The sequence below is a fragment of the Electrona antarctica genome (assembly GCF_951216825.1).
Source record: "Electrona antarctica genome assembly, chromosome: 17".
In the NCBI taxonomy this organism is placed as follows: domain Eukaryota; kingdom Metazoa; phylum Chordata; class Actinopteri; order Myctophiformes; family Myctophidae; genus Electrona; species Electrona antarctica.
The window spans coordinates 13,503,887-13,516,731 of NC_136798.1; the positions used below are offsets into that span (position 1 = coordinate 13,503,887).

Below are 12,845 nucleotides of genomic sequence, written 5' to 3' on the forward strand. Positions count from 1 at the left end.
TAAAGAGAGACTTGTCTCTTCTCTTCTGCGTGCAGCGTGCATTTAAAATTAACCAAACGGATAATTTGTTTTTTTACACACAATCACAAGAGTTTTAGCAGACCGGTCTTGGCTGAATGGAATATTAACAAGGCACGACACTCAATGCACTTATAAACAGTTCCTACTTTGCTCTCTTCTTTATCCACGTGTGGGTAGGTATACACAGGAGAGTTGTCATGGTTGCTTTAACCTTCTTATATTGGAGAGAATTTAATTGGAAAAATCATATACAGTATTTTAAAAAGATATAGAGGTACAGGAGTAGACTGTTGGAGATCATGTAATCAAAATGCAGCGAACCATTTTCATGTCTTTTGGGAATGCCCAGTTCTAGATTCATATTGGAAGGAAATTCATGAACATTTGGAAGCGGTGTTTGGGATCAACATCCCCCTTCAGTTTGATACCTTATACCTAGGAAACCTCCCATATGACTTACTGGATAGTAATGATAAAAAATGTATTCTGATCCTCCTGGTGGATAGCAAGAAGTTTATTATGCTTGCACAAAATGACCAAAAAAAATCACCTTCTTATATTAATTTGATTTGAGCTTCGCTAGTTTGCTTTCGCCTCGTTGAGGTCAACACTGTTGTAATAAAACACGGCTCCGACCGGGTATTTCCGGAGTCGGGGGACACGGTGAAGAGCTCTAATAGGGGCCAAGGCATTTCCGGGGGTCCCCAGCCAAAAACGTTGAGAACCCCTGGGTTAGATGAACTAGAGGTGTAGTAAACATCATCATTACCCAGAGAATTGTTGCTGAGACAAGCTGAAATTTCTATAAGAATGACGGTTTCAATTAGATTAGGCTGAGTCTTGGAGGTGGAATTCAATATTAATTAATTCATTAATTAATTATAGGAAAACATGCCCTCCTGACATCATTCAATGATCCACTTTTTTCACCCTTTTTAACATTATTTGTATGGAAAGGGCTAATACTTTTCCAATGTTTAGTGTTGAGTTTCAGTTTGATTCGCTTTATCAATTTGTGGTCTCAGTTTGGAACAAAACTATCCCTGCAGTACAAGAGGAGTTCTTCATCACTGTTTGCCTGAGGTGCTGAATTGTGCTGAGGGTTGTGTTAATCCCTGTCCTGTCTATGTGTGGAGCAATATGTCTGTTATTGATCATTTCTGTTGGTCTGTAAGGCCCTTTTGCAGTGTTTATGGTTATGTCAGAGTTAGTGACTTGGCCGTGGTGCTGCCTCTGGGCGTATCGTGATTGTTCATGGTGATGTCAGAGTGACGTGGCTGTGTGTGGTCCTGGCGTTTCGGTTTCGGTTTGGCTGATTGGCCGTGGTCTGCCGGCCCGCCGGCCCTCCTATTAGTATACATTTTCCTATATATATTTTAATATATATATAGGAAAAAGAACACCCGGTGGGGCATGCTAGAGATTTTCTACAAACATGAAATATAACCTTAACCTAGGATTAATTTCCACTGACCCCAATTTCATTATTTACATTATTACTTACTTACAGAAATACAAAGATGCTACAGACTATTCAATGATATTGCCTTGATATTCACCTCAGATCTTATACTGTATTTGTTATGACATTCCCTATAGTACGGTACTGCAAGGTCCCACTGCGTAAAAGGTCAATATTACATTCTCAAATGAAAAGAGTTGGAAACGACTTTGAATTGACAGACTTGTCTTCTATTTGCAGTATTTTGTTTTTGACTTCCACGTGCCACCAGATGTCATGTTTGACAAGATCATCAAGCTCTCGGTAAGTAAATCACTACCATACAACTAAATCACTGGCACACCATAATTCTGTACAGTATGCACATATACAAAACTGATGCACTTTGATGAAGTAGTTCATTATAGTCATTATAGCCTTGCATTTCTTGTCATGTTGCACTTAAACGTTCTCTCTCCAAAAAATACCCAGTTATGTTCTTGTCTGTGCAGTTTCCAAGACAACCCCATGGCCACATAGTGTGTATAGTACTTTAATATTTTACACTCCACTTTTTCTAACTAGGTCATTCACTCTAAGAACCTTTTACGCAGTGGGACCTTGGTTGGTACCTTCAAAATGGATGTCGGGACAGTTTACTCTCAGCCTGGTGAGCTTTAAGATTTTGCTGAAATATTAATCTTATGTTGTGACAACATGTTTGCAATAATCATCAAAAATCATACATTTTCTTTCAATGTACGTCACCTGACATTGCCACAAGTCAAAACACAGCTGTGGTTTTCTAAGTCAATGTGTACCAGCAACAACATTTACTTCATCACAGTATAAGTGTTTCACCTTTTGTTATTTAAGTGCCTCCACATCCATGTTTTAGTTTTTTGTTGCTAGACTTTTTGCAACAGGCTAGTGGCAGGAGGTTAAATTAAACAATTATTTATTGATCAGTTGACTCATTCATTGACATTCCTACCAGAGCACCAGTTCTACCACAAGTGGGCCATGCTGTCTGACCCCGATGGCATCACAGCAGGCTGTAAAGGATACATCAAATGTGACGTTTCTGTAGTTGGGAAGGGTGACGCCATCAAGACGCCTCATAAGGCCAACGAGACTGATGAAGATGACATAGAAGGGTAAGTGGGACTTTGGGGAGGCATCACTTGTGGAAAAGACATATTAAATGAACACTGAATGTTAATTATATACACATTATTATATTTATTCATAGTCGGGGAGTGTCAGGATTATCTGCTGAATGTTCCAATCTGTCATATAAAACTTTGGGATACTCAAACTAAGGGAATTAATCTGATTATTTATTTTTACATTCAGATTCCTAAATGTTCACTGAAATGCCTCTTCAGATACACAAACAAAAAAAATCTATAGACAGTTCCAGTAGTGATATTACTGTGATTTATAACACCAAATATTGTTTCAAGATGTGCACCAAAGACAGGTCCATAATTTTGAATCATTGTCCAAGTCTCTATAACTCTCTATAACAAGTCTTCATAACTGTGTTTTCACAGTAACTAAGCATTACGGTACAGTTTGTTTGTCATCTGAGTAGCAGGGAATCTGCTATTCCTCAACTCTATATGACATGTTTAACAGTAAGTATTTCCCCCTTTTTACAGGAACCTATTGCTTCCTGAGGGAGTCCCATCAGAGAGACAGTGGGCCAGGTTCTATGTGAAGATCTACCGAGCCGAGGGTCTTCCTAAAATGAACACCAACATCATGGCCAATGTGAAGAAGGCCTTCATAGGAGAGACTCGAGACCTTGTAGACCCCTATGTACAAGTGCAGTTTGCTGGGCAGAAAGTATGTGACTCTACACTCGACTGTCTTTACTCCACACTCAATTGTATAGGGTTTATATTTTCAGGATATTTTCAGGTTTATAAGACCTGTGTGAAGTGAGGGGCGCTCTAATCAATTATTGATTACCTTATACCAACCTTGAAACATACCGTAGTTACGTCACCAAGAATGGTGTTCCCTTATTGGCCAAGCGTTTCCACCGACATACCGACAGCCGATTTGCTCAGACACACATGACGTAAATTCTACATTCATTGTCAATGGCATTTAACGTTTGTGTTAAGACAGAATCTATACACTATAGCTGTTTTTGAGGGGCTAGCGCCCCTCAAAAAGAGAGAGAAGACTGGATTTTCTTTTCTTTAAAGCTGTATATGCCCACATCAAAGGACTGTTCCTCTAAAAGTGTGTGCATCATCTTGTTATCTCTTGCAAATAAATGAATGGGTCATTATCTATGTACAGTACATCTGCCTAACTGTTTTGGAACAGTTTCATTATCAGTCGCATCATTAAAGTTGCACCATGCAGGGATATTCCCTGAACGGTTGTGTTACTGTCATTGATAATTGTCATCGTACTATACTCACTCATTTAAATATTGATGTCAGTGAACTAGTGCTATACTAGCCTACAGTTCAGTTCTACTCGAAAACAGTTACAGTACTGTAGTTGTAGTTGTGTGATTTGATTTTGTAACTCTGTTTTAACCCAGGGGAAGACTTCAGTCCAGAAGAGCAGTTATGAACCAGTCTGGAACGAGCAGATCATCTTCACTGAGATGTTCCCTCCACTCTGCAAACGTATGAAAGTCCAGATACGAGACTCCGATAAGGTCAACGACGTTGCCATAGGAACTCACTTCATTGACCTGCGCAAGATATCCAATGACGGCGACAAAGGTGCTTAAGAATACGTCTTGAAAAGTGGTGTCAGTGACAGTGTGGTTAGGTAGCATTGATTTGTTGTCAGGCATATTAATTAGCCAGTCTAAACTAGATTCTACTACATGAATGTATGTGGCAAAACTGGCAATTAGCCCTGCTAGAATGGCTTGTTAAGGGTTCATTATTTTCATCAGTTTATTGGAGCAAGATGACCTTTCTGACCCTATCATGATGGCTGTGTACATAGATATGTTAACATTCAAAGGGATTGTCAATCAATATATTAACCACATAACCATAATGAGATATTAGGTAAACGTTCAACTAAAATAGGCAGAAATAGCAGATGTACTACTAGGGCAGTGGCTCAGGAGGTAGAGCGGCCGTTCGATCCCCGGCTCCTCCCGGCTATGTGTCGATGTGTCTGTCCTTGAGCAGCCACTGAACCCCTAACTTCTCCCGATGAGCAGGTGAATATTGACCCAATGCAAATTATTAACAACGTCTTGTGAGTTGTGACTAAACCACCCGGTCTCACCCAAACACTGTGAAATAGCACAGATTAGCATTTCCGTACATATACGCCTAGAAAACCCCCAAATCCGTACATATTACACTGAAATCTTGTCCATAGACTGTGACGGAGGGGTGCCGTCTCTACCCAACTTGAGCCACGAGAGACACCAGCGCGCGAGTTGCGTGTTGCGAGTTGTAACCCAATAGCACAGAATCGTAAATAATTTCAACCCCGTTCTCACACTGTCAAATTGCACGGATTGGCAATTCCGTATACATACAACACTAGTGAAAGCCATGCCTCCGTCGCGGTCAAAACCCGAACACTGGTTCTTTATTTCCATTTCCTGAAAAGTAACGGTTTTGGACCATGATCCCAGCCTGGGTCAACATGTTTGATCATCTGTCTCTCTTCCATCCCCCTGGTCCTCCAGGGTTCCTACTTCCTGCCCACCATGGGCCCAGCCTGGGTTCCTCTGCCTCATCATCTGTTTCTCTTCCATCCCCCTGGTCCTCCAGGGTCCCTGCCCACCATGTGCCTCATCATCTGTCTCTCTTCCATCCCCCTGGTCCTCCAGGGTTCCTGCCCAACATGTGCCTCATCATCTGTTTCTCTTCCATCCCCCTGGTCCTCCAGGGTTCCTGCCCACCATGTGCCTCATCATCTGTCACTCTTCCATCCTCCAGGGCCTGCCCACCATGTGCCTCATCATCTGTTTCTCTTCCACCCCCCTGGTCCTGCAGGGTTCCTGCCCACCATGTGCCTCATCATCTGTTTCTCTTCCATCCCCCTGGTCCTGCAGGGTTCCTGCCCACCATGGGCCCAGCCTGGGTCAACATGTATGGATCCACCCGCCAGTACAGCCTGATGGACGAGCACCAGGACCTCAATGAGGGATTGGGCGAGGGCGTGTCCTTCAGGGCCCGCCTCCTGGTCTCTGTTGCCATGGAGATCCTGGACGTCACAAACGCCGAGATCATGAACTCCACAGAGGTGCAGGTGGAACCCGTGTCCAACATCTCAGAGGTGAGCTATACTCGTGGACGCGCGGCGGAGTGGTCACTGGGTAATTACAGTAGCATTTGCAAGCTTGTTTACTGGCTCGTATAATATATATTGTGATCCATGACAGTGCCTGAGATGGTAACAGAGCAATTAAACACACCTACTCCGATTTCTCATGGGGGCTATGTTTACCTCCTGTTTCCTCACAGGCACACTCAAACTTTCTCTGAATTCCGTTTATAGTTGTGGTGTGAAAGTTCTCCTCTGGTGGAAATTATGTTCTGACATCAAGTGAAAGCAATACTGCTGTCCTGTAATGTCATTTATGATAGCCTCAGGATGTTCTGCCCTTTTATCCGCCTGAGCCTGCTATCAAAGGTCCGATGCTACCGATCCATTGCTCTACATTATGTTGTTAACTGCTCATTAGGGAAATAACTAGGCATAGCTGTGCTGTCAGGCTGTGAATGCCTACCCCAGGGGACCTATATCCTTCATACCAGCCTATCCTGGGGTCAGCTCCTGGTTAAGGATCTTGCCAAGAAGGAGAGTAAATGGGGGATTTCAGAAAAAGAGAAAAGAGACAAATCCTTTATCCACCAGGAAAAAAAGGTTTAGCATTAATGTTTCGCACTACACTGGCTCTAGATAATGAGCATCAAAGAGAGAAGGAGAAGTATCAAAGGAGAGAAACGTTTTATTTTAGTTCCTTTGTTGCATAGTATATTGTCTCCCAGGGCAGAAAACATATCCATGGCTTGGCACAAAATATAAAAACTAGCTTGGCTTTTGACAGACTGATAACGTGGATTCACTCACGCTTCATACCGGGGAGGAGGCATGAGTGAATCCACGTTATGTGTCTGGCCTTTGCCAGGCTATATAAAAACACCCTCCAAAACAAGCAGTGACAAATCCCATCTGCAGAATAACAGAATTATACACATGAAGACAGAAACATACAGTACAGATGTGTGAAGTGAGGGGAGCTCTTATTATCATACATCATTATACATCACATTCCGTGCTCAGCCAATTGTCAGCACTGTAGTCCCGTAACCAGAATCCAGACTCCATTCGGATGAATGGAAATGCGATTTCAAGGGGAGTGGTTATTCTTTGACGGGGCCCAAAAAAGGCTTTTTTGGGCAAATTGGATTGGATTGAGCAAATCATAACAATTTACTTATCGGGAGATCTAAAGGTCTTTTGACAAATGACTGTGAGCTTCAGTTCCTGAGTGATCCTCACGGCTCTCTACCATATTGCCGAATTCCGTGAAGAACGATAGCTCAGAACTGCCAAAACTGCTAAAATGGCGGAATTTTCACGAAAACAAAAGGGGTCTACGCCCTTTGAGCTTGACCCCTAATAATAATCAATAATAATAATATCTGTGATTTATATAGCTTTTCATAAGTACTCAAAGACGCTTTACATGTGTGGGGGCCAGGGGAGATAGTATATCATTATAATAAGCATCAGCAACTGCTTGACAAAGTGGCTTTAATGTGGGCAACTGTGGCTCAGGAGGTAGAGCAGGTCGTCCAATGATCCATGGGTCGACGGTTCGAATTCCGGCTCCTCCTGTCTACATGTCGAAGTGTCCTTGGGCAAGACACTGAACCCCAAATTGCTCCCGGTGTGCTGGTTGGTACCTTGCATGGCTTCCGCTGCAATCGGTGTATGAATGTGTGTGTGAATGGGTGAATGTAATGCACAATCTATGTAAAGCGCCTTGGATAAAGGTGCTATATAAATGCACCATTTACCATTTCTCTCCCACAATCTTATTCTCTCCCTCAGAGTGCCACAGGAAAGATAGACGAGTTCTTTCTGTTTGGCTCCTTCCTGGAGGCCACCATGATTGACAGGAAGATCGGTGACAAACAAATCAGCTTTGAAGTTACGATTGGTAAGTATTCTTTCTTTTTCTTTCTATTTATTGAGGAGAGTTTAGTCTAAACTAAACTCGCCTCAATAAGAAAAAAGAACAAGAACTAGTGTAATTACTGTGTGGTCGTGAAATTGCACTGCTTTAATAAAATATTTAAGGCCAGTTAAGCCACTTAGTCCATGAAAGCTCACACAGTTAGAAGGCATTAGCAGGGTCATTATTATTATCTATGCAGCAACATTGTCTGAAGGAAGCCGAAAAATAGGTTTTACTCTTTATATGTATCTCACCTGTGCACAAGATGTAACAATAAAGAACCACCTTGGCTTGACTAATCTACAGTTGGGTGCCACCGATATTGTCCCTTATCATTTGACCCATTTAGGCCTGCCCTCAAAATTTTAAAAAATCCGATTTTTCAAAAGAAATTCAAAAATAGCAGATCTACAAGCTCGTAGCGCGCCACTCGTTGGCGCGCTATGAGCTTGTAGATCTGCTATTTTTCAATAGCTAAATTATAACATAATGTTTAAAACACCAAAAGGGGTTCCCGCCCAAAATGGGTTAACTGTCCCTTTGCGCAGATCACTCAAACCTCAGCAAAAAGAAAAGGACAATATCGATGGCCTCCAACTGTAATTTGACTGAACCATCTAACACAACATTGATGTAGCGACTGGAACATCGTGTGATGAAATACTTCTGAAATGATGCCTAAGTCAATAATAGTTTCACTGACTGAGTAACTCAACTGCACTATTTTCTCCCCATGCAGGTAACTATGGTAACCAGTTAGATGGAATAAGTAAGTCTGCATCGACGAAAAAGAAGAGAAAAGAGGGGGGGGAGAATGATGAGGAGGAGTCTGAGCTGATGCAGAACAGCAGTGAGGATGAGGCAGATGAAGATGCTGACCTGGTCTCTGTGTCATCCACTCCACTTATGAAGCCCTTCATCACTGACAGGTCTGAGGGCAAGGCTCATTACAGCAGGCATTCTACAACTTTTTGAGTGGTCCTTTGACACACACACACACACACACACACACACACACACACACACACACACACACACACACACACACACACACACACACACACACACACACACACACACACACACACACACATAGCACCAATCAGTTCAGACGGGTCTGATTTTCATTTCAAGGACCCCCAGTTTACCATGCATTAGGCCAGGGTTTTTCAACGTTTTTGGCTGGGGGCCCCCGGAAATGCTTTGGCCATGTCTCGCTCCCCTCCCCACCCCCAATACAAATTGCAATTACAAATACAATTGCAAAATAAAATAAAAATAAATACAAATAATTTGGGGACCCCCCCAAAGTAATTTGGCGACCCACAGGTTGAGAGCCCCTGCATTAGGCCACAGACCCCATAAGTGTATAAATGGAACCAAATATGGACCTGGGTTCCATTCGTTACAGAATTACCATATACCAGTCATTTAGATGGGGACCGGCCTGGAAGCCCTTCAAGGACCCCTGGGGGGTCCCCGTACCACACTAATACTGCGAACCACTGCGTTGGAAAACAATTTGTTATGGGCTGCTCGATTAAGTTTCAGCATGTAACCGCTGTAGTGCTCTTCAAAACAATTTGAGTGTCAATAAAACTAATGATCCGAAGTTTAAAGCTAATGAGATCAACAACTATATTTATGATGCAATCCATAATCCCCTTTCTGTCTGTTTTGACCTTTCTCTGTGTTCCTACAATTCCCATGGTGCATTTCATGGGCATGCACCATCCTGTCACAACCACAAGGTCAATGGCCAGCATTATTACCTCAATCTGAATCATAATTATTATCTAAAGTCAAGATATTATGCTGTAAACAATGTGAATAAGGACAATGATAGTCACTCAAATTTATGGGGAAACGCTATTTTTGCCATTTGTCGTACAAGAAGTGTGTAGGGCGTAAGTGGTTTACTTTACATCACACATTTGGGGGGTCTCAGCTTTTCTCAGATATAAGAAGGGCGTTCCAAGGAACAAAAGTTGGGATCAATTGAATCCACACTTCTTCAGACTGTACTAACTTTGAATTGATCACAAGGTTCAAGGTTCAAGGTTCAAGGTTGTGCTTTATTGTTATATCTTGTGTACAGGTACATAAGAGTAAAACTTATTTTTGTTTGGCTTCCTTCAGACAATGCAGCAGCAAAAATATAATACGACATCAAAACATGTGTGCATGTTTTCCTTGTAGTAGGACAATTATTATTATTATAGTATCCTTTTATTATTATTATTATTATTATTTTTTAACTTCACAGTAGACTATGTTCAATATATACAACAAAATAGTTTTAGAGAGGTGCAATTCGAGCTTAATAGTGCGAGGGCAAAGGGCAAAAGGTGCGGGGCAAAGGTGCGGGGGGGTGCTAGCGTTTTCCTTTTCCCTGATACGCTTTGGTTCTTATCAGTTCATTCATGTATCTGATTGTTCGGGGAAAGAAGCTTTTTTGCAGTCTATTTCCAGTGGCTTTGAGACTGCGAAACCGCTTCCCATGTGGTAGCATCTCAAACAGACTGCGGTTGGGATGACTTGGGTCACAAGGGCCCTGTTTTGTGGCTTTCAGGCTGTGTTCCAGCTCATTCGTTTTATTTTTCATTGTTGGTACTGCACAGGAACTACTTCCACCTTCCGTACTTTGGAAAGAAGCCCTGTATCTACATCAAGAGCTGGTGGCAGGACCAGAGGAGACGACTGTACAACTCCAACATCATGGACAAGATCGCTGACAAACTGGTCAGTAACAGTGGTGGAAAGTAACTAAGTACATTTTGAGGTATTTTTCCTGTACAGGAGTATTTCCAATTTTCAGTACTTTTACTTCTACTCCAGTATCTCAGAGGCAAATATTGTACTTTTACTCCACTACATTTATTTGACAGCTTTGTTACTAGTTACTTTGTAGATTTGGATTATTATTACAAAACATACACTAACCATTTCAGCCCTATACACGTGTGACCTTGTAGATCTGCTATTTTCAAATTATTTTTATATTTTGAAAACTCAAAATGGGACTTTCTGCACAATGATTACTTTTACTTTTGGTACTTCAAGTACATTTTGATGCCAATACTTTTGTACTTTTACTCAAGTACATTATATTATTATATTGCAGTATTGAGTTTAGAAATGTAACCAAATAGACCTTTATGGGTCCATTTGGTTACACTTGGAGGAACTCTAAGCATTGTATATTCTACATTCTGTATCCATGATTTATGATGTGGGTGGATGGGAATCAAATTAAAAAAGCAAAGAAATTAACAAAAAGACAAGATAAAACCTTATTGATCAGAGTGGTCAGAAGCTCAGGGTTTGTAGGACCTAGTACCAACAGTAGATTCATTCATTTTTTTCATCTCATTTTCCCTCATTTTCAATGATGCAGAGATTACAAAAGGCACAATCCAACTGTGTAATAATATTGTAAATAAGAACAGCAGCATGAAGATAGAGATAGGAGAAGAAGGAATCTCACGCATACAGTATAATATGAATGTTTCCAAAGCTTTTCACCACAGTACCACATTAGTCTCGAATATGGGGTGGAATGTATATCCATAAACGGTATTTTGCAGCTATTGTATCCAAACGATCTATGTGTTGTATTCTCACAGGAAGAGGGTCTGAATGACGTTCAGGAGATCATTAAGACCGAGAAGACCTTTCCAGAGAGAAGACTCAGGGGAGTTATGGAGGAGCTGAGTATTGGCTGCAGGTATATTCTGCTATATTTAATGATGTGCATGTAATGCCTTTTGCGTATGTATAATGTATTAGGCCGTAGAGTTGGGCCGATAATGGATATTCCAATATGGATTAGTACAAGAGAAAATAATGATAATATAGAATTACAATGACTGCAGAGCATGGGGTCATGACATTAACCATATGATATCATGTTGGGGCATATTGGAGGTTATCTAACTTTCTTATCAGGACATGCAGTAATACTGGGAGGAATTTGATTTGAATGTTGAAAAGTGTCTCTCTACTGTTAATATTAAGTGTACTTTGTCTCCTCTCCTCTGTCATAATGCAGTCGTTTTCTGACGTTGGCCAACAAGGATGGTAACCATGCAGGCAAGACCAAACTGGACAGAGAAAGGCTCAAGTCCTGCATGAGAGAGATGGTATGACGAGAGAGAGAGAGAGAGAGAGAGAGAGAGAGAGAGAGAGAGAGAGAGAGAGAGAGAGAGAGAGAGAGAGAGAGAGAGAGAGAGAGAGAGAGAGAGAGAGAGAGAGAGAGAGAGAGAGAGAGAGAGGAGGATGGCAGGGAATGAGCTGAGTCAGTGTGTTTGTGGTGTAAGTAATTTCAATATAATATATTGAAATTACTTCATACACCACAAACACTGAAGTAAGCTCAACACACTGAATATGATTACAGCTTCGTTCCTAATAATGCGGTGCAAGATTGGACAGGAGAATCAATTTATTGCTAACGATTTTACATGATTTAAAAGTCCTCCTCCTGAATTGATGGAATTGAAGTCGAAGTAGGTCAAATCCACTCGCTGTGTGTGTGTGTGTGTGTGTGTGTGTGTGTGTGTGTGTGTGTGTGTGTGTGCGTGTGCGTGTGCGCGTGCGCGTGCGTGCGTTCTTGAGTTCATGCACTCAAGTCTAATCGCATGAGATAACGGCTGATCCAGGTGCCCTTGTTCCTGTCTCCTTATAGGACAACATGGGCCAGCAGGCCAAGCAGCTTCGCACTCAGGTGAAGAAGAATACGATCAAAGACAAGCTCAAGCTGGTGCAGAACTTCCTGCAACGGCTCCGGTTCCTTGCCGACGAGGTACAGATTACTTTGCACATGTTATGTCTTTCTTCTTTAGATCTCTGCTTCCATAAGTGAAGTCGCACATAATCTGTTTGATGTGAAATGTTATAGTTTAGATTAGAACATCATCTATGAGAAAAGAGGCAGGAACTGTGTTAATAGCATAAACATACAGTAAACATATCGTTGCTGTTGGACCTTGTATGTCCAAAACCGTTACTTTTCAGTAAGTGGAAAACATAACTCTATTATAATGGATGCAATGTAGTTATTATTTAGCTAAATATTTATAAAACTGAAAAAAGGATTAATATATTTATCTGAAAAATCGGGGCAGATGTCCTTCCTTGGCTTACTGGCGCGCAAAGTTTCATGCTGTTCTGTCCAGTGGTGCCTGAGAT

At 41.6% G+C, this 12,845-nt stretch overlaps 1 protein-coding gene across 1 annotated transcript in view; it reads left to right on the forward strand.

The window, feature by feature from the left end:
* The window catches only part of otofa (otoferlin a), a 115,547-nt gene that overhangs the window by 71,392 nt on the left and 31,310 nt on the right, over positions 1 to 12,845 (forward strand). The window contains exons 10-21 of the mRNA XM_079526867.1: positions 1,724 to 1,786; positions 2,048 to 2,132; positions 2,460 to 2,619; positions 3,127 to 3,313; positions 4,029 to 4,215; positions 5,520 to 5,743; positions 7,529 to 7,637; positions 8,395 to 8,584; positions 10,277 to 10,397; positions 11,282 to 11,382; positions 11,707 to 11,797; positions 12,343 to 12,459. Coding sequence (XP_079382993.1) covers positions 1,724 to 1,786; positions 2,048 to 2,132; positions 2,460 to 2,619; positions 3,127 to 3,313; positions 4,029 to 4,215; positions 5,520 to 5,743; positions 7,529 to 7,637; positions 8,395 to 8,584; positions 10,277 to 10,397; positions 11,282 to 11,382; positions 11,707 to 11,797; positions 12,343 to 12,459 — 1,635 coding nt within the window. The remainder of the gene's footprint in view (positions 1 to 1,723; positions 1,787 to 2,047; positions 2,133 to 2,459; positions 2,620 to 3,126; positions 3,314 to 4,028; positions 4,216 to 5,519; positions 5,744 to 7,528; positions 7,638 to 8,394; positions 8,585 to 10,276; positions 10,398 to 11,281; positions 11,383 to 11,706; positions 11,798 to 12,342; positions 12,460 to 12,845) is intronic.